Below are 26218 nucleotides of genomic sequence, written 5' to 3'. Positions count from 1 at the left end.
GTTCCTTAAAAACAAATTTTAAACTTGGGGGGTGGTTACAATACTTTAGATACTTTCTGAGCCTGTAAAAGGTCTAAGTTGATGTAATTTGTTTTCCAGTGGTTTGACCCATATCATCTAGCTATCATCTCTGTGCACCAGCTAGAGCCAGGAGAGCTTAGCTTTTAGGATAAAGTGTGTGTTCATGCTTGCAGCTGGTCAGCAGTGACAAGGATTGAATTATGAGGGCATGGGCAGGGCAAGCTGTCTCAGTCTGACCTTCTCTATTTGCATCTAGGAAGCCTTTTGCTAAACATATCAGTCTGTGTTTGTGCCAGGAATAGAGGCAAAGGCGGTGTGCAGAAGACATGAATAAGTTTGGCACCGTCAGTCATGATGACAGGGAGGACGTCAGCTCACTGCACTCATGTGAGACTGACCTGTTGACCACTCCTGAGGGGGAACTTTGCCTACTCGTCGAGTTTAATTACCCTTAATTTGTCCCTGAAGTCTTGATATCGTTTTTAGTCAAACACAAAGCACGCACAAGGAGTGCAGAAGCACATGTTTTTTTTGTGCTATGACGCTGAGAGTACGGTAATCGCCAACGAGATAGCGTGAGGCTATGGTTTAAATCAGCTGTATGTCAGGCTGAGGCTGTTTTGGGAGTTATTTTAGCATCACTGCATGTAGCCAGAATAATTACATAGTGTCAGAAGGATTTAGAATTGATAGTATAACTGGTCTCCAGTGTAACAATGATCTTTAGTTATTTAAAAAAAATGCAAAATGGCAATGCATCAGGTGACAGCAGCGCTTCAAGCCTTACCGCACCTCCCACTGTTTTAGCCATCAGCCCAGGAACATATAACTAATAGCACTTTCCTTACTAAAGCACACAATGTGCACAAAAATCATCTGTCACGTACACACGCACGCACACACCAATGATCTCATTCACACACCCTGTCTCGCAAATGCACACTTCCAACTGCACGCACGCTGTATTTGATCCTTGGAGTCTATTTCATGCTTGTTGCTATAAAACTGAGTGTCTGCTTGGCTGCAGAGGAGAGAGAGGAGGGTGCCCAGTCTGTGCATAGCGTGCCTTCTCTTTGCCCAAGCTGTAATTGGGATGGATTGTTCCTGCCTGACAAAACCAAAGCCTGCCATTGGATGAACAAAGCCATGGAAGACTCTAAAATATGAGTCTGAAACTAAAATAGAGTTAGTCTGATAATTGCTTGGAACTTTTATTTCACTCCTTTTATTCATTAAGCAGTTTTGATAAAGACTATAGATGATTCATTGCGTATTTACGCACATTGAAAGAAACAGTGTGGTCACTGAGTGCAACTGAAAGTTCAGGGCAGGGGACCTGAGGTCACAGCTGCTCAGCTGTCTGTCTGGCGGGGCTATTTTAAACTATGGCACACATCAGCGCTTCTGTCTGACTGGCTTTGCCAGAACACACTTAAACATCCTTGCACACACACACACTGCACACATGCATGCAGAAATCTTTACTGCATAGTAAAGAGTAGATCTAACACTAATTCACACAATCAGAGACGAAGAACAGTCACGTCACAGACTGCAAACTGAGCTTTAAGATTCGTACCTGCCTCCTCAGATGTTCTCTGAATTCAAGCTGATTGTGCAATACTAGGGTGGCAGTGACAGTACCCCCAACCACCACCCCCAGATTGTCTTACCTTTTCAGCAAGGGGATTACAGTGATGAGCAAAGGAAGAAGGAAAGCGCTGGAAATAGCTTTTCAAAAATGGGCAGTTGGGTGAGGCAGAGGAGAAACGAAGGAGGACCTGCGGCTGCCATTAACCACAGCTCTCCTTCTTGACTTTCACTCGTCAATGTATCAATTTCGCTCTCTTCAGAGGTTTGTCAGTGCTTACAACAAAGTAACACATGCCATCGTTGCAGGATGCCGATCTTTCACCCTGCTCCGCAGGCCAATTAGCATTATGATCAGTGAGTTTTTGAGCTGACTAATTGAGTCCAATTAAATCATTTTCAACACAACAGAGCATCAAGAAGAGCCTCGGACATGCTGACAGGGATCAAATCTGCAATAGGATATAATGGATTTTTTTTGTTTTGTTTTTGTCTCCAAACCACTGATTGGCCTCACTTGTCAGTTGTGTTTCACATCATGTACTGTTCTGCTGGCAGTGGGCAAGAAGACAGCATTAAATTGTGTATTTTTCTTGACACTGAGCATGACGATGTTGTCATTTTGTGTCCAATAGTGGGAAAATGCTATTGTGAAGTGATAGACAATTTATTTCTGAAACATAAAACAGAATAAAAGCCAGCACGCATCGACAAAGCTTTTGTGCATGTCAAGAGCTGTAAAAGTTTTCAACATTGTACTTATCAGATCACTCCCTCTGCTCAGCCATCAAATATGAACAGGCATTTAGCTTTGCAATAATTTCCTATCCCATAAGAATCCCAAATTATTCTCTCCGTTATGAAAGAAAAATAGAGACAGACTTGAATCACCACACTTGCAGTGGAAAGCTCGCTCTTTTTAAACACTCACTAATAAGACCCACAGGGGAAGAGATTTTTCAGACCTTGCTCCCTGTCACACTTTTTCAGTATCATACAAGGAAAGATGGGAAGAGGTAACCTGTGGCAAAAGAAAGAACTGTGATTTAAGAAAGGCAACAAACAAGAGCAACAAACTGAGCATGCTCTGAAAGCGTCGTGCATTATCATTTGCTGACTTTTTATGCGAATTACAATGCAAATTCTGGGCTTGAGTAAACAAGATGCTGTAACTGCCATGGCATCTTTGTTTAAACCAGTCTTAAAATACTTTGCTATCTGTAAATGTTTCAACTTTGTGGTTGCATTTTATAGGTTTTGATTTGAAATAAACTCCTTAAGAACAAATCCTTTATTTTGTTTCTTAACTAAGCATAATGCAAAATGTTTAATTTAATGGAATCTGGTCAAATGAAAGGCAATTGATTGATCTACAGCTAGTTTACACCTAGCCCATTTTCCTTAATGATTCATTATTTGAATAAATAAACATTTGATTTTATATATTTCAGTTGGATTTTACTTAATGATGGTGAATTTATAAATGAAATAAATAATATTTAAATAAAAGCATGGCGGTTTTAAGTTTTTTGTTAATTTTACTCACAATTTAGAGCAGTGGTGCTAGATATAATAGTGCCATTTTAGCAAGCTAACAAAACAAAAGCTGTAGCCTAATTTTAAGGTTGCTTATTGTCTACTCTAGGTTTCAAATCAGTGTTTTTAAGCTGATGTGTAAGGTGAGGGCATGATTAGAATGTAGTGTGCCTTAGTAAGGCGGTGAAGAGAGGCTTGAACATTTGTCAACAGGAAAGTCTGGCCGTTAGCAAAACAGTGTAACTTTGTCTTCATGTGACAATGGCCAGCTAGAGAAATGTGGCTCCACCAGCATCAGACCCATTCCAGTTAGATCGCTGGGGTCACCATTGGTGTGCAATGTAAGATCGAGGAGTTTAAGAAGCAGCTGTGTGTGTTAGTATGTGTGTACAAAAGGACGTCTGCCACACATATACGAGGCTGGCCTACATCTCATGTTGAATTCTCTATAAGGCGTCCTCTGTTTGGCATGCTACAGGCAGCCAGCTTGCTCATGTCCTGGAGATGGATGAGCACCAGTGTGAATGTTCCATTGCTCCCTTGGGTGCCATTCCACCTTTCCAATTCACTATCCCCATCTTTCTGTCCCTGTCAGGGTGGAGGTGAAAATTGTAGCTGACTATTGTATCAGTTTGTTTGGATTTTCCTCATTCATTTGTCTTCTGTATATCTAACGTCAGTGTGTCGTATTATGGTAGAATAGATGTTATGCTTTGTGCGTGCAGGTTAATTTACTTATATGGTGGTTCACATGTGTGTGGCCCAGGACAGGAGCACCATTGATTGGATCTGATTACAGATTCAGAGGTCTCTGTTGCTATGTGACTCTTCAGGAGATGTGAGACAGAAAATCAATGTTGTAGAGCCACTAGGGCTTCACCTTCATACTTATAACATATCCTCTCTTCTCTTCTTCATACCAGATGGAGTTTGGCTTGCATAAGTTTCAGGTTGACTTAACATCCCATGGAACAAAAGAGAGAGAGACAGCAATTATCGTGCAATTTCAAGTATTTTGTTGGACTGATCGTGAGCAATACTTTCTGTTACTCTGGACTTTCTGAAGATTTTCTTCTTTTTTTCAGCCACTCAACATTGATCTATGAATCATTCAAGCATAAAAAACACGATGAACCAGTGTTTTGTCTACACAAAGCAAAAAACTTAAAACACATAAATTTATCACGTTTCTTTAGTTGAATTAAAAACAATGACAGCAATAACACAACACACAGGCATGAAATGATATGTTGACACCATCAAGGTGATTCCTAAAGAGCTTAAACCGAGGTAACTAGACAAGTGGAGCCTCAAAAAAGACCTAAAAACAATGCAGCAGATGAAGCGACTCTTAAAGTAATGTCTTTAAGAAAAAAGGAAAATCCAGCAAAGACCTGACACAGGAGCTGAGAAATACATCTGGACCTTTAGCTGTTTCATCTACTGTTTACCTAAGCCTCGTCAGAAATGGAAGGTGGCTGTCAATCGACAAATAAGGAAGAAAAACAGGTAGCTTTTAATCCACTAAACTGACTTCATTTTTCAGCATGACAATGACCCTCAAACACACTGCCAGTGCAATGTAACACACTATCAGTCATGGATTGGTCTCCCCAGAGCACAGACCTAAACATTATTCAAGTAGTGTGGGATCATCTTGACAGAGAAACAAAAGGCAGTCAACATCCAACAGAGAACTTTGAATGTCCTTCAGAGAAGCTTGGAGAACTATTCCTAAAGAATACTTAAGTATACTGGGTATACACCAGCTCTGGTCTATACATAACTGCTAAGACGGAAGAAGTTTGCCAAAACCTCCTATTAATCAAACTATTGGAGAGTTTACTTGACGTGTTACTCTCCTTGTCAAACTGTACTTATAGATAGTCTTGCAGTAAGAAGTGACATACATAAAAAGTGCCTCTTTTCCATCTGATGGCCCCAAAGAAATACCGCCCCACTATGGGCACACATGTATTACTGATGGTGACAACATTACATGCTGTGTAGCCATATGTTAGTCACATTTGCTGCTGTAAATGATGAAAAACCCATCAGTGGTGACGCACCCAGCATTTTTCCACTTCTGGAGCGTATACACACATCAATACAGCTTCATTTAAAATCCAACAAAAGAAAGACTGTGTCTCACTTGACAGATTTACAGACTAGATTTGTTTTAGAGTCCAGTTTACATAGCCATAAGGGGGGAACGCTAAGTGAACAATCCATCTAAATGGCAATTCCCCATTAGCAGCTTCACTCTGATCAGTGTGGGCGAGAGAAAAAGCTTAAGACAAACCACAACCAAAGCTCGGGCGCTCTCAAAAGAGTTTTGTTTTAAACAGAGAGAATACTGACAATTTATATTTGTGGTAAGAAAAAGCACTTAATGTCTATTAGTGTACATGTGTCTGTTCATCAAACCCAGGCAACGCTTTATGCATCCCACTTTTCATGCAATCTATCTTTTTATAAACAAATTGGAGAAATGAAGGCAAAGCCATGTGATAAAATGCTTTCATTACAGGGGAGGCCTGAGGAATGTTGAAGGAATGTCAGGATAGAAGTTGTTCTAGTGGGAAATTAATGTAGGACTTCTCATAGGGGGGCTGAGAACCACAGAGATGTGGCCTCCCACAGTTTCCGAGGCCACAGAGGGAGATGCTGCCAATCTGAACAAAGATCTGAAGCAGACTAAAAGATATGCGTGCTTAGCTGACTCTGAGCCTTTTGCATGTATCATAATTGAAGTTTTACAGCCAGAATCACTGTTTCAACTTCTGTTATGATATCAAGGTCACTGTAAAACAAAATATTCCCAGGAAAATATTAACCACCAAACTTGCTATTTTGTTTCCTAATACTGCATTTGGTTGAAATGAACACACAAAGAAAAATGCTTGAAAAATGCACATTCACTTTCAATTTGAAGCCACTATGTTAGTTTAGGACAGAAGCAACATAAGATTGGAAAATCTGCGTCATGCTTTTTAGCTTTACACAACATAGAATAGCCTAAATTAGATACATGAAAGGGATCGGAACCAAAAAGGACCAGATGGACTTTTACCAACACACCGGTTAAAAGTATCATTAAATATCATTACTTGTGTGAGAGTTATTCATAAGAGGTTATCATAAATTTTAGATTTTGTCATCTCTTCACATAAGCTTATGAGTTTTCACAGCAAGAGACAGATGAGAGGAGCAGTTCATTCATTCCAAAAGACATATGAGAAATAGAAAAGGAGAACTGATCGTCTAAAAATAGTGTGCAGGTAATTGAATGAAGTTGGAAGAATGAGGTTACACCACTGCCACATGGGTACAGTCTGTCATTGTGTATGCATTAGAGAGGCTTGCTACGTTGCAGTGCTTTTGGGGTTTTGTTTTGTTTTTTGCCTTTTTTGAATAAAGTCACTGTCAACAAAAAACAAAATCCAAAATGTGTTCAGTGATCATTATTGAAAGGTATTGAAAGTGGTGTTTCAATTAGACTTCATGGACGCCGCTCTGTCCTGTGGTAATTTCTGGGAAAGCATTTTGTGGGGTGTACCTAAGATTTTCTCCATGCATGGAAAAGACTGGAATGTGCTCAGATTACTGAGCAGCAACAGTGCCAGGATGCCCACAGAGACATACAAAAGCACAACGCAACACACCACGGGGGACATTTCTCATCCACGACAGTGCCTGTTTGCGAGATCAACCCAAAGAATCAAAGGACCATTTGCCATTTTCACTTAATTCCAATTATTTTTTCCCCGCTCCTGTTCACTGAAAGTTCTCTATTTCTTCTATTTCCTGCACTTTATCCTCACCATTCTGAATGCAAATCCCTCCCTGCCGCTTTCTCCCCTCAGCTCACTTCTCTGTCATTTTCCCTAAGTCATCCATCATCATATTCTCTCCCCTCCTTATCTTGCCTCATAAGCTCACCCACCCCCCTTCACAGTTTCCTTCGCTATTTCTCATTTTTCTCTACAATATAATCTGTCTACCCTTTGCACTAACCATCAACATTTCTCCTTTTTCTGTCATCATCTGTCTTTGGCAACTGTGGAGGGCTCCGTGTTTGGAGATGGGCAAATCTAGGTTTTTCTGGAAGCTGCGTGTGCACAGACAGATGCTGGGTAAATGTGATCAAGGGGACAATAAAGTAGATCAAAATGGCAATGCAAAATGGCTAGCAAGAAGAAACAACAAGCTTTAAAACAACTCAAACTTTTGTTTTTTAAAGTGTTTAAACGTGTAAGGATGTAGGTATGATCGTTTGGACTCGCCACGCTCGTATAAGGAAGGAAAAAAATGGCAAAGCAGAGAGAAAATGTAAATGAAACTGACTGATGCAAAGAGGCATTGACTGAGAAACAAGAAAGGAGGGAGACAGATCAAGTGAGTGATGCATACACACTTGAGCACTCCAGTGATTGTGCTGAACTCTGGCTAATGGTTGACATAAAAACCCAGAGAGGATGCAGAATCGATGCTATCTGCAAGAGCCCGGGATGAGACTGGTTTTAGGGAGATCTCGCTCTAAAGGCCGATTACATCTGTTGAAACAGGACACTTATATTTACATAAAAACCATGCTGAGGCCTGGCCGGGAGCCCTGTACACTGGCCACTGCTGCAGTTCCTTCACTACATCACATTTTGTCAGGGGTTTGTGTTTGTGTGTGTCTGTGTGTGCCTTTTATCAGATCTGGCTTTAACCTGCTCTTTCTGTCTTTAATGTCTTCATAAAACTCTATTAGAGGGTGCGATGAGAGCGCCAGTAACATATGTAAGCTGACTTTCAGCAGAAGGACGATATTGCCTATTTGTGTGCATACTTGAAAATATATGGAAATTGCATGCTGTATAAGCGCAATATAACTATGGATACAGTCAGTAATACAATGATGCCATAAGAAATGAATAGGCAATACATAATAAGAGATTTTGCCACTGTTTGCCTCTTGCATCAGCGCCTGCTTTTTCTGTCTCTCAAGCAATGTTTTAATCCCTTTGAGACCCGAGTGCACTCACACTGTTGAAATCTAGATGTGGTTTCAAGAACAACTTTCCACTCCTTTAGTTTTCATTTTCAGAAGGTGCCACGCAATGGAGGCATTACAGTCAATGGGGAATTTCCCAGAAAAGCTGACATTAACATGTGCAGGTTTCACAATTACTTTTCTTATACAAACAATGAAACTAAATTGGAAAACACAGAGGTCTTGCATTTGACAGCAATGAATTTTAGCACGCGCATTTCAGTCCAGTTATTAAGAGGCAGAAAGTAGAACCTTGTAGAGTAATCCAAAGGCTGCTGTGGGGAAATAAAATTACAATTTAAGTTTATTCCAAACCATTTTATATAAAATTCCTTTCCTAAATATGAATATTTATACAAGGCAAAGCCATTTTCTTTAATTACTACAAATGAGTTAGTTTCAAAGTGATTTATTACCCAGTGTTTCCCTTCAAATTACAGTTCTGTTTATTGATCTTTTGTTAGGCAATGCAGTGGGAGAATGACTTGTTAAAGCCCCAGAGGTGAGCCTAATAATGCTTAGTATCACATTTCAACATGGCTATCCCTAACGAAAAACAAACTGGTCCAACTGTAAATCTGTTGCAATGACAAAGTCAAAGGAGGAGAGGAAGTACTGACAACAGACAGCAACAGCTCTGATAAGATAACCCTTGAGTTGGGGTTCAGGGTTACTGTTGCTGCAACTGGGTGGACAAAAAATGGAATAGTGGAGTCCCGATGAACTCTGTAATGGATCAACTGTCTTAAAAATACAAACTACTGTGATTTCTTCATACTCTTGTAAACTGCAGTAACCTTTTAAATGGGCAATTTACTGATAACTATTAACAGTTTATTACACAGTATATGAACAAAAGTACTACAGGAGCTGCTTGCAATGGAAATCCACACCATACAGCTCCTGGTACTCAGTGTTCATGCTGATGTTAAAGTGAAATGAGGCTTGGAACTATGAGCCAGAAGAGCATTGGCAACATTTATGCACTACGCGTTTCAGCAGCTGGCAACCCCCCCTTTGTAACTTTATGTGGTCTAACATTTTGTGGCTGTGGTTCCTAAATCCTTCCCGTTGCACTTAGAGCTGATGGTGGAATGTCTAGAAAGGAAAAAACTTCACAAACTGTCTTGTTGCCACAATGGATGCCACAATCCTATTAACACACCGTGCTTGAATTCGGTAAGCTTTCTTAGGGTGACTCATTCTTGCACATGTGCTTGCAAAGACAGACTGCACGGCTAGGTGCTTGACTTTATAATCATGTGACAACAAGACCGAAAACACCTGAATATTTGGCCCAATACTTTTCTCCGCATAGTTTATTTATACTATGCTATGTCTTTTACACGAAAAGATGTTTAATTTGCTGCAATTTTTTTCTGAAGGAAAGCGTAAGAATTTCCCTTAAAAACTATCCAGTTTCGAACCAAGCGCGAGGGTTTTTTTCTCGGAAGATTTAGTCTAACATCTATAGTATTTCTGTAGAGATGCAATTGTAATTTTCACTATAAACCCTCTTTGCGCCCTGAAAATGCTCACCACATAATTACTGCACAAGTAGGCTAAAATGAGTGGCCTCTCACCCCATGCTCTCTTCTTTCCTTGCTACCATTCTGCCTCCCCTCATCTGCTCTCCCCAGTCTCCTCAACTTCCCCCAGCATCCTGCCCTTCATTAGGGGGCCTTTCATGGTCAGAGCCAATAAAACTTCAATGAGAGGCAGCCTGAAGAAAACATGGCTGTTCTGTGGCTTTACTGAGCATTAATTACATAATCTTGATGCCAGACAGTAGAGGGCCAATCAGTTCTCCGACAGCTCTGCCGACCTATGGCCACATGTGGGTCCCAGTCAGACACATAAACTCACATTACACACACCAACCGCCTTTGACACAGACACATATACACATAAGGGTCAGGCATACACAAACCCATATATAATACTGGCTGACATATTATTGCTGACACACTTTGAGCCCACCAGACTTAACCTCTGGCCACATGTGCTTAGCACTGCCTGCTTTTCCCCTTGGAGCAACAAGAAAAGTGAAGCAACATTATTACACGTAATTAGCGAGTGGGTTCGGTCTGCTGTGTGGCACAGAGCTGCACATTCCTGAACTTCTAGCAGACTAACTGCAATGGTGATTTTCCAAAAAAAAAAAACTCCACACATGAGCAAATATGAGGAAGACACTTGACATTGCAGAGCGAAGGTGTAATTCATGCCCACTCACTTTAGAGCTGCAATAATGGGCAGCGAGCGCAGCCATTTGTCATTTGGTGATATGCGAGATTGTGTCCTTTTTGTTTGGACTCATCCAGTGATGAGGAACAAACTAATTATAGAGTCACATTTCCTAATGGATTCATAAACATAGTCAGTCTACATAAATAGAATGATTTAGAGGCAGGAAATGACTGTGCATGCCATGTGGATCTCTCCCATTCTCTCTCTCTCTCTTTGCCTTTCAGTTCGGTTTTTCTATCTGTCAGACGATGCCCACTTACTGCACGGACTACACGGGAGTTTTTTTTTTCCATGTGTCAGTGAGATGATTTGCAGAGGCATCTTCTTGTGCAAACAAGCCTTTAAAAAGCATCTCCCACGGGAGTGACACCATTAAATACTGTCTGATTCAGTTTCACGCACTGAAATGACTAATGGGATATTATTTTAAGTAAAGTAACTGCATATGTCTCTTAATTTATGTGACACAATGTAAATCCAGACATCCATATCCTTGACTCAGTTGAAAGCTTTTTGAAAAAGTTGTGTATTGCATTAAAACAACCCCATAATCTTTTTTTTTTTTTTTTTTTAAATTTCATCTTATGCCCACGTGCGTGGTTATTAGGTGTGGTATGGGGCTTGCACTCTTCTAACAGCCCTTTCTATTCCTGGCTATCTGAAGGAAGGAAGGAAGGAAGGAAGGAAAAATGGAAGGAAGAAAGAAACACTGCCTGCAGTGTTTGAAGTCACTGATCCTATTAAATCTAATGAATAAACTAAAAATGTAGATTATCTTTTCAACTTTTTGTTATTTTGACATCTATGCTACAATAAAACAATAGGACTTGAAGGGTCATTACTTGACATATAATAAAAGCGTGTTTGATGCCCAAAAGGTCACATGAGGCCTAAAAGCAATTTAAAAACATTCTTGGGCTTGTTCATGGATATTAACACGTACAGAAAATGAAGTTAACGAAGGCATTCAGCGGGTGACAGGTAAGCCGGGAACGGCATCAAGGCAGGTAATGACTTGCTGGCGGAGTAATTGCACCTTGAGGAGTGATGTACACAAATGCTCTGCAGACTGGAGGAGACGCTTCTCAGGGCTGACCTGTATTGTGGGTGGGCACCTGGGCTCAAGGGCGGGCCCACAATTCATCTGTGACACCCGGTCGGTGGCTAACAAGCTGTCAGAGGCGTAGAGGACGTTCTTTAACTCAGATCCAGACCACCTTATCGTGCACAGACTACCAGGATGCCTCGGAGGCTTCACAAAGCTAAACAAACCTGTTAAACTGTAAGTTTACTCTGAAACGTGTCCAAAAATAACTAATACATACAACAGAATGAAACAAAAATTGGAAGAGTATCATGAAACCTATGCGCTCCCCCTTCTCTCTCTCTCTCTCTCGCTCTCTCCCTCGCTCTCCCCTTTCTCCCTCTCTCTCCGCCTCCTTCTCATTCCACAGAGTGGTAGCGCTGGCACAGCATCGTCCAGAAACCCCTGAGCTGCGGTACTTGCCTCTGTATATCTCTTTACACAGCTCGTCACCGGTAGGTATGAATCAACACAACATAGCTGCGTGGTTTTTAACCAGCACGTTGCAATTTTGACTATTTTTTTTTTGTTTCTTTGTTTTTAAAAGCGGCTAACGGGTAACCTGTTTTTTTTTTTTTTTTATCTTTCGCCTCTCTCCGAGCAGGTAAGCCAAAAAAATAAAAAATAAATAAATAAAAAGAGAAGACAAGAAAATCATTGGATATACGAGAAAAGAGACCCGCGCTTATTTTGGCAATCTGCGTGAGAAGATTAATTGAGGGGGGGAAAGAAAGCCCCTGCCCTCTTCACATCGGCCAGCTTTAGAAGTGAGAAGAGACGGGACCTCTGCGCTTGGAGGAATCGCTCCTGTGCCGGCAGCAGTGTGCGGAGTGCAGACACAGACTTAGCAGACGCACTGAAGGGGCAGAGGGAAGACAGGAAGGTGGAGGATATTTTACGCACAACAGGGCCAAGCAACCCCAATTTAAAGAAGCCGGGAGTCTGCTACTCCGAGTAGAACTCGGTGTTCGGTCGGATTTGCACTTGACTGAGTCCATAGACACAATTAGACTCTATGTGGTCGGCCGGCATGGATTCCTTCATTATAGCGGCGCTGGCAGTGTGCTCTCTAACGGCACCAGCTTATGGGGAAAAAGGGACGAGCAAAGCCCGGAGTTGTTCTGATATCAAGGTGTTTTACAAAGGAAAGGGGTTCCTTGTGGAAGATGTCCCTCAGTTTGAAATATCAGGTAAGCTTTTGTTCGTGTTGTGCGCACTACACCTCATCTTTACCCCTAAAACTGTAAATGACACGCAAAAACACGTTAATTATACCCGTAAGAGCCACACAGCTGCTTTAAACAGTATCATAATCTCTTTGCAAAATCCCTCTAAGAATGGTAGACTGATTGGGACAAAGTCACCACTAGGCTGTGTATATCCAAGTTGTGTATAAATGACATTGGTTCACAAACTCTTAATTTTGTGCTCACAGAGGATCTACAGGAAATTGTAACTCAACGGTGCCTTCATCAAAAAGTTTTTCGTTTTTTTTTCTGGTGTAACTGAAAGCAGAGAAGACATCCATCTTTCATGTCACATGGTAAAGCACAAGAGCTCTGTATGTCTTAAGATGAAACACTGCTTTGAAAAGATAGTATGACAGCCCAGGCAATCTGTCTATTTGATTCCTGATCAAAACTATGAGAAATCATCCCACACTCAGCATTTTGGAAACACAGATATATGATATGTGCTTCACTTTCAGTTTTCCTTCATTAGAAAAAAAAAAGCTGCTAACTCCTGAAGACACTCCCTAATTCTGCCTCTTCTTTAAACTGTGTCATCCTCTTGTGGGGAATTGCCAGCCTATAAATTGCCAGTCACTTGACCATGTGCTGTAACCATGCAAATATGATGCTGCTCACTGTGTCATTCAGGGGCTGATGTAAGGCAGTCACAAGCCCCTTTGCAGTTTAGATGATTGCATGTTTGCCTCCCCTGGAATTCAGTGCAATGCTTTCAAGCATATAAACACACACACACACACACACACACACACTTTTCTGCTCTACAGTTACAGTATCACACATGCAAGGACAGGACATCTATGCTCATGGTCCCGTTTTTTATGTAGATTCAAATGGAACATCACTCACTTTTAAACTCTTTTTGAACTTTTTCCATTTCCGCAGACTCTGAATGCAGCAAGTGCCTTTCAAAAAAAAGTAAAAAAAAAAAAAAAAAAAAAAAAAAGAAGTAGATGGCAACACATACAAAGCAATCTACTCAATTTACATTTGGACTTTGCAAAAAGACACCTTTTCCTATCCCAGATTGACATACACTTTTTTCCTCCACTGTCCAATTCCCCGTCCCGAGAGCCAGTAGCACCAGATAAACTCGCCTCCCCTGTGAAGATTGAGAGGTTGGTCAGCACAGACTGAACAGTTCCGAGACAAGAGTGTCACGCATCTCACACCCTTGACCCTTGCACAAAACTGTGATCTGTTTTCCGGTTAAGTTCTAACACAACACAGTGTGGATGCAGGGAAAAAAAAAGGGGGGGGGGGGGATGTGGTTTAGAAAAGTCAGATATTCTTTTTAAACTCTCTTAGTTTTCTGCTTAATGTTGAGCTCTCTCTGAGAGGCAACAGGATGAGTGTGAATGGGGAGCACGATAACGCAAAGTAGATCCTTTCAAGTGATTACACTCTTAGGTAGGGTAGTTGAAAAGATAAAATTTGACAGTGCTATAGAAAGCAGATGAAACTGTAAAAAAATCATCACTCCATTTATCTTTAGTTAGCAGTAAAGGGCCAAGTGGTAAGTGGACACTTCTCATTTACTTGACAGACACATTGAATAAATCAATTGACGGAATTAACACCAGCCCTGGTTCCTTAGAGATACCCCCTTCTTCTAAATGTCTGTAATCCATAATGCTTTAAAGAGGGAATCTGTCTTGTCACGACATTAACTGTATCACTTGTTTCAATCAATGACGTGGAGCTTACTTAAGTTTGGGGTCAATGCCTCCTCAGTGAGAGAGGAGAGGGAGACACAGGAACTGAGGATGAGAAAAAAGACAGATGAGACAATGGATAGACTTTGCACATCAGCAATACTTTCCTTGTGTCTCCATATTTTTGTTCTCTAGCGTAAAATACACTTCAGGTGCTCCATTGAGGCATTTTAAAAATCTTGTAAAAAAACAAACCAAAAAAGAAGGATTTAATTTATTCCTCCAAAATATGAGCCGCCCGAATGCTGCAGTTGATCTCTGACATTTGCAGAGTTTGTTTCCTGCTGTGACACGGGGGTTCGATCAGCGTAAAGTATTGGCTGGGCCTGACTCAAGGTCACATGCTGAGTGACTCAGTTTTGGGAGGATGAGTTGCATTCCAACTGTGAAAATGATGTCCACTTTCAGTACTTTCAAATCCTTTTTTCATGGCCACTGCACAGTTTATGAAATAATTATTACTCAGGCACAGAAAGCAGTTCATGCAGTTATGAGCCAAACATTAAATTTCTTTTTTAAGATGTATAAATCTTGAGCATGGAGTGCGGACATCTAAGTAAATCAAATTTGAACAAGATAGACAAGTTCTGAACTAAGTTCATTTCTGTTAATTTGACTTTTTTAAGGCATTAAGTATACATGTGCAGTAAATCTGACCCCATATCACAGGCTCCATCTGATTATCAGTCAGCAGTGAATAAAGGTTCCTAGATACACACGGATATGCCTCCTTTAGCATCTTGGATAGTCCCCTACTCTTAAGTAATTTGCCCTGCAGAAAAAGCCACGAGGAGGAGAGCTATTGAGTTAAGGGTGAGCTGTTTGTTATCGCTGTGTTGACGTAATGCTTACCGGACCATGGGGGAACTATAATTTGAGCTCCTTAAACAAGTTCACAGGGGCTAAAGTGAGCTGATTGATGCTTTTAAATGAGCATGATGATGCTATTTCAGCTCTGTAGAGTGTAATCAGTTTTGGAAACAGCTTTTTTTTTTCATCCATGTTTACCAAAAATGGATGATTGATTTTTATGTCTCCTCACTGCGCTGCCCCCTCCCTGTCCCACCCCATCATGACAGTCTTGATGACTTATCCTGTTGTCTTTCAGGGGATGACATTCTTCATCTCTCTGTGTTTCTCTCTCATCGGCTCTTAAAGAGAGAGGCGCCAGGCACTCTTTGAAAGCAGTTGGCAGCCACCGAGCGTTAGATCCTCAATGTCACATAAGCCTATACAAAGAGACAAGCTGTATGAGACATCTGCAGGAAGGCTGGTAACATTTTGGTATGCCATTGATTTTCCCATGCTGTATTTGTGTTGTTGGTTGCTGGTTGCTACACACTGACTGTGAGTTGCACAGTGCTCTGGAGTGTCATTATAACCAGTGTTTGGCTAATGATACAGTAGGATTGCTATTTACCGAGGCTGCTAGGAACTCTTCTTGACTAAAGACTGGCTTGTGGCTGGAAATATGGACTGGTCTGTATGGCAGCCCACCATGAGAAGTATGAGAATGTTTTGAACTCGACAGCTTCACTCAGAATTTAGGGGAAAAAAGTAGCACTGAAGTTAAAAGCTGGTCACTCCTCTCATCTCTTTGACTAAGGCTAATATTAAAATACTGGCTGCTAAGAGTGTTTGCTTCCCCTTACTCCTCTTTTCAGCCAGAGGTTAAATGTAGAAGAAGTCCATTGCCAGTAAAAAAAAAAAAAAGCTGGCAAGCCACAGAAAGGCTGCAAAATCAACTCCACAACAGCAAACAAATAGTAAATGATGAAATTATGGGTGCTAGTATTGCTTACTATCTTGAGCAGCACTATCTTTTGTATGGCTATTGCAGAGGCCCATGTTCAAATCTGCTCTGGGGTTTTTATGATAGGACTTTCAATTGTCCTATCATAATAAAGGCTAAAAAGCCTCCCAAAGTAAATGGGTATTTTATTAAAATATAGATTATATTTGGAAAGTTGCAGTAAGACGCTTGTGGTGTCGTATCATTTATGCACCCTCAGCAATGTACTGTCATGCCAGTAAGGATAATAAAAAAATAATTCCACAGTTTTACAGATTATTTGGACATCATTGTCCCACTGTGTTCTTATTAGCTTACTCTCAAGTGGATGCATTATGTTATTGTAACAGCAAAGAGCTATACTATAATGAAAGTGCGTTTGCAGGAAATGAAGACAAGCTTGGTGAAGCACTTTGCACTATGGAAATATTAGTTTTACATTTTACATTTACTTTTTTTTTCCTTTGTTAGTTTCCTTTGCTGTGAAGTATATAATGAAACCACACTCGGTAAGAGCAGTCATAGGGACTCTGTTCTCAGTCTCTATACATATAGCCATCAAAATAATTGCACTGTGATTAGATGTATGGTTAATATTTGTGGAAATAATGCTTTAAATGCAACATCTCAGCTTAAATACACGTGTTGCATAAATATGACTGCAGGTGGACGTATTCTTGTCACGTCCATGTCCAAGCAGGATTGTCAAAACAAATAAAAAAATCAGTACTCAGACACTGATGGATTCTAAAAAAAAAGGCAATCAGATTACATTAGTCACTTGCAAAAGTGCCAATACCAGCAGTGCAGTCTTTAGCATTTCCAGTTTGCACATTTCACAAATGCACGCAGGTAGGCCTGTCTCTTCGCTACCAGCTGAAGTAGTTGATGTTCACAACACTGAACAACACTTTATGTGGGAATTCTAGATTAAAGTCAGTAAAGCTCCAGTTTTAACAACACTGAAGTATTGAATAGTTCCCATAAATGTTAACTGAGCTGGCACACGGCTTTAACTGTTAGCTCTTTAACTGTTAGCAGTTACCCCATAGCCACATTAGCCATCTGTTATCATTAAGGTAGTGGCTAGCAGCTAGGGCTAATAATAAAATGGCAATGTTAATGTTGGTGCTAGGCACCAAATGTCTGTTCTGTCTGTCTGTTGATGGCAATTTAACGCTATCACACTGGTCATTTTTTTTCTCCTTTGGTTCTGACAGTGGTATTAAATAGCTTGTATTGTTCTGGGTATCTGTATTGAGTTTGAAATTCTACTAATATGACAACCTAATATCTTAAGTTACATGTTTTTTAGGTGTATTTGGCTCATTTTTGCCTTAAGTATCCTTACGTAGTAGAAAAAGAAAAAGAAAAAAATATAGTTTTTTTCTTAAATTATCTCACTAGGTTGAATTTCATTACACTTTAACACTAACACATCCAACATTGCAAGTCTGCAATGCACAAGTTATGCAAGCATGTAAGCCGGATGGATAAATGATCACACGTGTAGTCCCTTTTCTATAAAGGACTCTTTGTAGATAAAGGGACTCAGCAAACTTAAACATAAATAGAAAATACTGTGTGTGTTGAGATAAGTGTTAGCCCTATCTCTATCCCTTATCCCCACTGATGTGGTGTTCTTATTCTCCTTATGCTGGATAACTAATTGATCACACAGAATTACATATGAATGGAACTCATTAACTGACTCGAAGATAAGAGAGCTGAAGCTTATTTGAAGGTTGATGTCAGCATAAAGCCCCATGCTTCTGTTGGTCTTCCTCTTCAAACAGATTAAAGCAAAAGCAACAGTTGTTTCAGTATCACAGCGTGCAGGCTCATAACTCTGCTGCAGTTTAAAGTCTGTCAATTCCTGCATCTGGGCTCCTGTCTGTGCTTGTTTGTGTGTAGCACTAGAGTGTTTGTGAGCGTGCATTTCTGTGTGTGTGTGTGTGTGTGTGTGTGTGTGTGCTAGTGTACCAACTGAAAACACCAAAGTTGTTAAATGCTGAAGTCAGTAAGAAGCCTCTTGAAGCATTAAGCCATAATGGGCTGCAGGGAGCATGAAACAGACCACAGCATGTTTGAAGTTCACACAGAGAGAGAGAGAGAGAGAGACAGAGAGATGGACTGCTGACTGACTTGGCCTGCCCTGGTTGGTCTGCTTGGTTTTTCTTGTCCTGCCCCGCCCTCTTAACCAACTGTAAGAAAGCAGAATAAATAAATATAACACACAAAAAATGATAAATTATGACAAGGAAAACGGTTAAAGGAAAACAACCTCTTTTAAAAAAGTCCTTATGTAATCGCTGTTTTATTCTCGAAAAGCCTGTTAGAAACATGCAAATGTGCCGGAGGAAAGCATCAACTACTTAATTTGACTCATTTTTTTGGCAGACTGACCAACCTGCTGTTATTTTTGCTTTCACTTCCTATGACTAATGTCAGAAAATTACAACTATTTCCCACACCTTGTAAAAGGTAAGAAATTGAGGTGCTCTGAGAGACTGGCGGCTGGCTTTTAGAATGTGATGTACTACCTTGACAAGCATCACCTGCTTCCTCTCTGACCTACGTGAGTTTCACTGACAGCCACCACTTCCTCTTCTCTCATCTTGGGCTCCCCTTGTCTTATGTTCACTGTCACTTATCAAATGCGAGAGAAGGACTTCACATGTAGAGCCCTCTATGTGAAAGCACACACAGAAACAGCAGACACACAGATGACAGCACAGATAACAGGGGGTGGCGGTGTCTTTGCATCAGGCATGTGTGTGTGTGTGTGTGTGTGTGTGTGTGTGTGTGTGTGTGTGTGTGTGTGTGGAATCAGGGGCTTGTGTGTTGCTTCCCTCATAGGGCTGCAGTGTGTCAGTGTATGATTCGTCTTTTGTCTTCAGAGGAATTGGTTGTGTCAAAAGGAGAATTATTCCCTCATCACAGCAAGCTCCTTCAGTGTCTCTAGTTGTGTGTATGTTTCTATGTGTGTGGAAGCGAGTGGGGGATAGTGGAGCAGGGAAAGGGGAAGGTTGGATGCAGATGTGTGTGCACATGTGTACCCGGTGTCTCCACGAGCCTAGAAGTGAATCTTCGTTTGTGGGTGTGCCGTGAATGTGTGGACCGTGCACGGCTCCTAGAGTTTAAAAACTGCTTTCTTTTCATTTTCTGTCCTCATGTGCAAAACTGTGTTTGTGCATGACTGCAGACATTTGTATTTAGCTTTTTCTTCAGTTACGTTAATGTGCATGTGTACCATTGCCATGCTGCTGCGACTCATGTCCCCTCCAGCGGTGCTTTCTTTAGTTTAGGCGAGAATTTGAAGTGTCAAGGATCTTGCTACGGCTGTATGAGAGCGTTCTTTCTGTTACTCCAGCTGCTTCAAACACAAACCAATGGCTACTGCTGTTTCAATTGAGGCCGTGCAGTATGATTTTCTTTCTTGTTTTTGCAATGTGACACACCCTAGAAAACACACATATATTCCGTCTTCAGGTGTGAACCACAGGATATGCTGGGAGATCTTTGTACTTCAGCTAAGACGCTCCTCAGAGGGGAAATCCTATGCCTATACAGCATTACAGCAACAAATTTAGTAGATGCAAACGCATGTATGGAGTTGGAGTATTCATTTGACTGTTTGATTGTGATTACCAATTTATTTGTCTTGATGATACATTTATCTGTTTATTGGGTATTTGGAGCAGATTTCTTCAAAAATAGTGATTTCTAAAGAAAGAAAAATCTTCAGCTTGTATTTTATTCTATATTTTATTGATTGATTTGTTTTCCTGTTGCCTGAGCTTATAAATCTCACAGGCTGTGCATGAATCCCTGAAATAAATAATCAATGAAACCTATGAAAAAATGCCGATTAGAGATTACAACAGCCCAAGATGATGATCAAATTATTGTTTTTTCCTACAGACCATCCCACTCCCCAAGATGTTAGTTTTAAAGCAGAGAAAGAATGCACATGTGACTATCAGCTAAGTGTTGAGCCATATGACTAGGAAATGCTTTGTATTCCACTGTTTGAAATGATTTGTGTGTGGCAGCTACATTTTCTCACTAATGCTTCTTGTGAAGCTTCGGCACACTCCTAAGCGCTTCCTTCACTTCAGATCCAGTTCTGTATACGCAGTATAATTAAAAGAATCCATGGAAACAGCTGTCAGGCTTATATCTACAAACATATAAAAAAAAGCTGAAATGGGCGTTTAAGAGAGATTGTGCCAGTGAATAAAAAGAGAAAATAAAAAGTTGGTAAAAAAAAAAAAAGAAAGAAAGAAGTGAATACCTAAAATCTGTCCAATGACATCTGGCATGCACAGTAGAAACTGAATTAATATTGCACACACAGGTATAGCAGTATGCATATCCCACAACTGCACACCCCCTTTTTATTAGTGCACTGAGGAAAACATAGGCGACATCTTTGTGGAATGAAAATGGGCAGAAACATGACTGCAAGTTATTAAACCTTCAGCAAGTACACATGTTTCTGAATCACTGTGTGAGAGACGCAGGCTTCCCAGGTGTTTCTCGAGTCGTGAATATCCTCTTTGTCTTTGTTTTCTCATCCTCTCCCCCGAGGTGTAAACATCACTCTCTGTAATCCCTTCCACGGAGCGTGTTTCCGTACTTTGGATGCAGACACGTTGCCGCATTCTCTTCTGCTCTATCAAATCTCCAGCTCTGACCTTTTAAAAAAAAAAATTTAATTGGTCATTTGGAGGATTTTTTTAGCTGCTATAGGCAAGTGCCTGCACACAATAGCTATTACTGCTTTTTTTCTTTTGGCATTCATAATTTCCTGAAGATTTTCTCTCAGCGAGATAAACTGTTTCACACTATTTTCTATTACTCTAATTATTTCCTCCCGCTGCATACTTCCTCTTTCCCAAAGTCTTTTCTGGCTTTGAGCTTTTATCGCTCTCATTCTTTCCATATCTGCTCCTGCAGAGGAAGTTGTGAATTCATTTATTTTTCATTGCAGATTTACTGCATGTTCGCAGATGCGCTGCAAAAACATAGCTGGTTTGCTTCTGTTGCTCGTTTGTGATTTTCATGGCTCCATATGGCTATATGGTTGGCTCTATAGAAAGTCAAGAGCTGCGTTTGAGTTGTCTGTCCTCCAAGCTTTAGTAGAGAGATACATAAACAATATGAGAAGTACAACATGTATTTTCTTAAACATTTCATTTGAATCTTTTTATATTGAGGTGAAGATTTTACAATATTTTAGAGAGAAACCCAACAATTAAACCAGTTGTGAAAAAAAATACCTTTTTAACATGTCAAAGAGAACCTGGCCTGTGCTTTGACTGGTTGATGAGAGGCGAGTGGAGAGAGAAGAGACGTGTATTTAGAAGCAACAAACAGTAAAAGGTGGACAGTGGGTTGGCCCAGTAATAACAGATTATTAACATGCAGCTTAGCTGGCAAAGGCAGATGGACACATAAGAAAAATGACTAGATAGGAGTTATGAAACCATGAGGGAGAGACAATAAGACATATCACATGCAATCCGGTCGTTAAGTGATGACGTGACGAATCCTACTTCCGGGCCTAAAGTAGTCTGCGTTTAATATGGCTTTTGTGTTGTTAACGTGTTTAATGTTTTGTATTTTCTTCTATTTAATCTCAAAAAGCTCCTAAAACAGTCAGTGATCACTGTTGACCTCCCTCGGCTTTTATTACCGCTAATCATTTATTTAAGCTCAGTTTTTAAAACCTTAGGATGTAACTACAGCCCAGCCCATGCAGCAGTATATGAATGACTAACCTCGTATTGTGGATGGATTATCTCAGTTGTTCTCCTGGCTGAAGTTTGGTCCTTTTACAGCATCCTGCCATGCGATTACATTTGTTCCTGACCACCGAGAACACTCACGTTAACGTTTATCGAGTGGAAAAAAAGTTAGCTTGTTTATATTATGCTAACATAGCTGTGTTGCTAGCGGTCACGTAGCACATCATTATATACCAGCTAGCCAAACTTCAGTAACCCTACGTCACTGCTGTTTAGTTTTCTGTCTTCATTTATGTTGGAAGTGATAACAGAGCTGTACGTTTGAATTTGTTTCCAAAACCCCACAGTCAGGACATGCTATACCGTATTTAGATAGAAGCTAGCGAGCTAACTTCCTGCTAACTTCTAACTCTGTTAAATGTCATAAATTCAGTTTTTATGGATGCCTGGATCTTAAACTCAATTGTTACACCTGGTAGAGCAGAACGCTGATCATTTTATTAAAGATGAAAGACTTTAGACAGTTTTTCAACTCTCAGTAATGCCATAGTGATCGTTTGATATATGGACCTGCAGCGGAGTTTAGGCCCAGACACGGCTAGTGACGTCAGACTTAACGACCGGATAATGGCATATAAATACATAAAGAGCAGAAAAGTAGAGTGTCTCATTTTGAGGTCCTGGTAGTCAAATATATAGAAGTGTAGCATTTATCAAAAGGTCAGTGATATAGGAACTGTCACACATAAGAGGCATGCTGGGAAGATTTCAGCTCGGAAGGATGTATAGATTTTTCACGAGTTATTTCAAATTTTTGTCAATAATGTTGTAGGAGGGACTGCCACTACCATGGGTTCTGCGACACAGATAAAGGTTATTTTCGCCACTGTGCAGACACACACACATAAATGTAAAAAAAAAAGCAAAAAGAAACTGTGTGCTTGCCCTGCATACTGAACTTTAAACAACTCAAGGAAATTTGTCTTCTTAGCTCAGTGCACGGCACAGCGTCAGCCATGAAGTCTCACTGTGTGTGCCATCCGGCCCCAGCACGCGACTGCTTAAAAGGGAGAAGCTGATTAGCAAAGTCGCAGGAGGAGTGCCAATCACACCATAAGGTGCTGCTCCCCACACTACTGTGGCCCAGTGCTCTTCCTGTACCTTAACTAAAAGGCACACCTGCAGTGTAAAATACAGTCATGTGGTTTTACTTGCACATAATCAGATTTTTTTTTAAAGCGTGTGTAATTTTTTATTTATTTCCTTTTATTTCTTAAGCAATAGATAAATATATGGTACAATATAGGTTCCTCCTTTTTTTAAAGTAAAAGTGGAAAGTGCCGAGGGCGTCTGTCTGCCCGGCAGAGACTGGGAGCTGGTACTACAGAAGGGGAGAGCCTGATAACTAAAAGGCTCTGCTTCACATTCTACTTTTGGAAACTCTAACAACCACAAGTAAGCCTGAATTCAGACAGCAAAGTGCTCTGTTGGGATAATATGGTACTAAGAGGTCTTTTTATATGATGGAACTTGGCCATTAAGGGCTTTGTATGTAAGGAGGAGAATTTTAAAACCTTTTCAGACTGTTACTGGGAGCCACTGAGCAGAACTTAATATGGGAGAAAAATGATCTCTTTTTCTAATTTCTGTCAGTACTCCTGCAGTCGTGTTTTAGATCAGATGGAGGGCTTTTATAGGGCTATTGGAACATCCTGATAATAAGGAACCACAGTAGTCCAACTTGGAAGTAACAAATGCATAGGCTAGATTTTCAGCATGGCTCTGACAAAGTGTGCTCCTAATGAATAAAGGTCATGCGATGATTTTTTAAAATGAATTAAAGATCTGGTTATGGCTGATTAATGACTTCTTTATAAAAAAATATTAATGCCATTTTGATTCTTCCTGTAAATCTATTTTCCTACATGCACCATCTTCCTTTGCTCTTAGTTTGAACGTGTTTACAGTGGAAACTTTCAGTTTAGCAGTTTTAACAGACTTTCAAAAACTCCATGATCCCACAGCATGTCTGCTTCTCCATCTGGTACATTTTTGGGACCTCAACTTTCTAATTGCAATAAACTGCAAAGATCACTGGCATTTCATGGCATTAGTTCTTGCAGCAAACAGGATACTCAAATACGTTCTTCTAAATGTGCACTTCAGTCTTTTTAAGTCTTCCAGTTTCTGGTAAAGCAGTTTCTTCCATTTAAAAAAAAAAAAATCCGAGTCCACTCCAACTCTCATCTTCTGTCAGATTTAGTGCTTTCTAAGCACATTCTTCTCTATTTAAATAGTGAGATCTGATTTCATGTGACATCATTTGTCAAGCATTATTTGTGACCAAGAAAGGCCTGAGTAGTTCATGGTGGTTTGCTTATTTGGCTTGACCAGCCCTTGCGATTTAATTTTGGAGGTAGAGTGACTGTCTCAGGATGGAGGAGCAGGAAATGACCGGAGGATTACTAAGACCTTGTGAGAAGAGGGTCGCATAAAAAAAGCTCATAATTACAGGGGGAAAATATGCAATTACTGTCAATTGTCATCCTGGTTGCTAGTATAAGATTAGTTTTTATTACCCAAAGCTTTACCTCTATGGCTCCCCCTCCCCCCACACACACACACATATCACCACCACCACTTTTCTGACTCACTATTCACTTCTTCCTTAACATGTTCTTTTTTCCCTTTCCCGTCTGTCCACTCCCTTTACCAACCAATTTTACTAACTCTCGTCAGTTTCTCAGTGTGTCTCCCTTTTCTTTGCCTGTTTATGAGCATCGTAACCTCCAAATAGACATGCCATATGAACCACTTAATTGCTAGTAGTGCTCCTGTATATCTGTCTGCCTAAAAATAAAAGAGTAGGGGAAAGCCAGCTTGGAACACGTGTAAGGAAATACTGATATGTTTTCATGCTATGTTATAGCTGCTTGGCTCTATACAACTTGGCAGCACATGACTGAACAAAATGCTGAAAAAGGGCTTCCTCTACTGTACCCTGTCAACACCCCTTTTTTACTCTTCTCTGCTTGTTTATTGAGGAGGGCAAGCAGTGAACAAATGAACTTGCCAATTTTATTTTATTTAGCTTTTATTTAGCTTCTCTTCAGCTGTAACACCAAACATTATAGTTAGAATCACTCATTAGTGTTTCATTTGTCTTATTTCTTGTCCTTTGCAGTCTTCATCTCTTCTTCCCACCCTGCAGAGTATTCTTGTATAAATATTTTACATCTTCCCAGTGAACTCTGTCAACCCTTAGTGCATGCCTGAATCACTTATTATAACATATATGTAATGTAAATGTAAATCCGAGTGTATTTCAATTTGTCCTATCAAAAACTACTCGTCTTGCATTACTTTGTTCTTTTTTTTTATAAGCACTCATATTAGACAACACATTTTTCTAATTTGTGGCAATAGAAAGTTTAAAAATAGCTTTATTGACATGGCAGAAAGAAAATGCTTTACATATAAAGTAACTGTACCATCAGTATAATTCAAGCTAAATCGGACATATTTCTAAATGATGGATGATGGAGCATGAGTACAAAGATAAAAAGTCAAATAAGTAAATTAAAAAAACATGTTAAAGAATGTATTAAAGACAGTTGTATTTGGTATGTTCTCTTACCTTACGGCAGCATTCTGGACCACCTGAAGTTTGGAAAGGTTGTGTTGAAAGAAACAGGAACACAGCCAGTTTTTAAGCTGACTGGAATGTAATAAAGGCATGGCAGTAGGAGGCAAGGATAGACACAGTCTTTCATCTTACGCTGTTCTCCTCTGTAGCCTGTCTGAAGCTCTCAGCTGACTGAAAATATGCAGAACGTGATACAGTGAGTTCGGTATCTTGCAGCAGTGTATTTCAGCTGAAATCCCTGACTCATCAGTGTCGTATTTGACACCTTAAGGGAAGCTCAACTGTCTTGCACCGTTTGTATCCAGTGACTTTATTGGTGATTGTAACAGAAAGCTTTGTCAGAGATAGTCTAGCATCTCTGCTCTTCATTTTGTGCCTGAGTGTGCGTATTTAGTCCAGGATCTGGTTTAAACTAAAAGCCTTCTCTTTAAATCTTTCATGCTCCTGCTACCGTCCTACTAAGATTAAAAGAGAAGCTGAGAAATGATTCAAAGGGCTTATAAGTCATTACTTTTTCACACACGTTCAGTTTCATTATGT

At 40.2% G+C, this 26218-nt stretch overlaps 1 protein-coding gene and 1 long non-coding RNA gene across 2 annotated transcripts in view; both read left to right on the top strand.

Moving 5' to 3' along the window:
* Positions 1-11622: 11622 nt before the first annotated feature.
* On the top strand, positions 11623-12417 carry LOC146367575 (uncharacterized). The gene is made up of 3 exons (XR_014797491.1): positions 11623-11720; positions 11893-11977; positions 12127-12417. It is a non-coding gene; the product is annotated as an uncharacterized LOC146367575 (long non-coding RNA).
* A 7-nt stretch (positions 12418-12424) lies between these two features.
* Positions 12425-26218, top strand: part of gpc1b (glypican 1b) — a 61955-nt gene continuing 48161 nt past the window's right edge. The window contains exon 1 of the mRNA XM_084911332.1: positions 12425-12712. Within this exon, the coding sequence (XP_084767458.1) occupies positions 12538-12712 (175 nt within the window). The 5' untranslated portion in view covers positions 12425-12537. The remainder of the gene's footprint in view (positions 12713-26218) is intronic.

Source organism: Perissodus microlepis, chromosome 18 (assembly GCF_051167445.1).
Source record: "Perissodus microlepis isolate ML-2025 ecotype Zambia chromosome 18, ASM5116744v1, whole genome shotgun sequence".
Taxonomy (NCBI): Eukaryota; Metazoa; Chordata; class Actinopteri; order Cichliformes; family Cichlidae; genus Perissodus; species Perissodus microlepis.
Note: the sequence above shows the minus strand (reverse complement) of the source record. Positions and strands in the feature narration are given on the sequence as shown.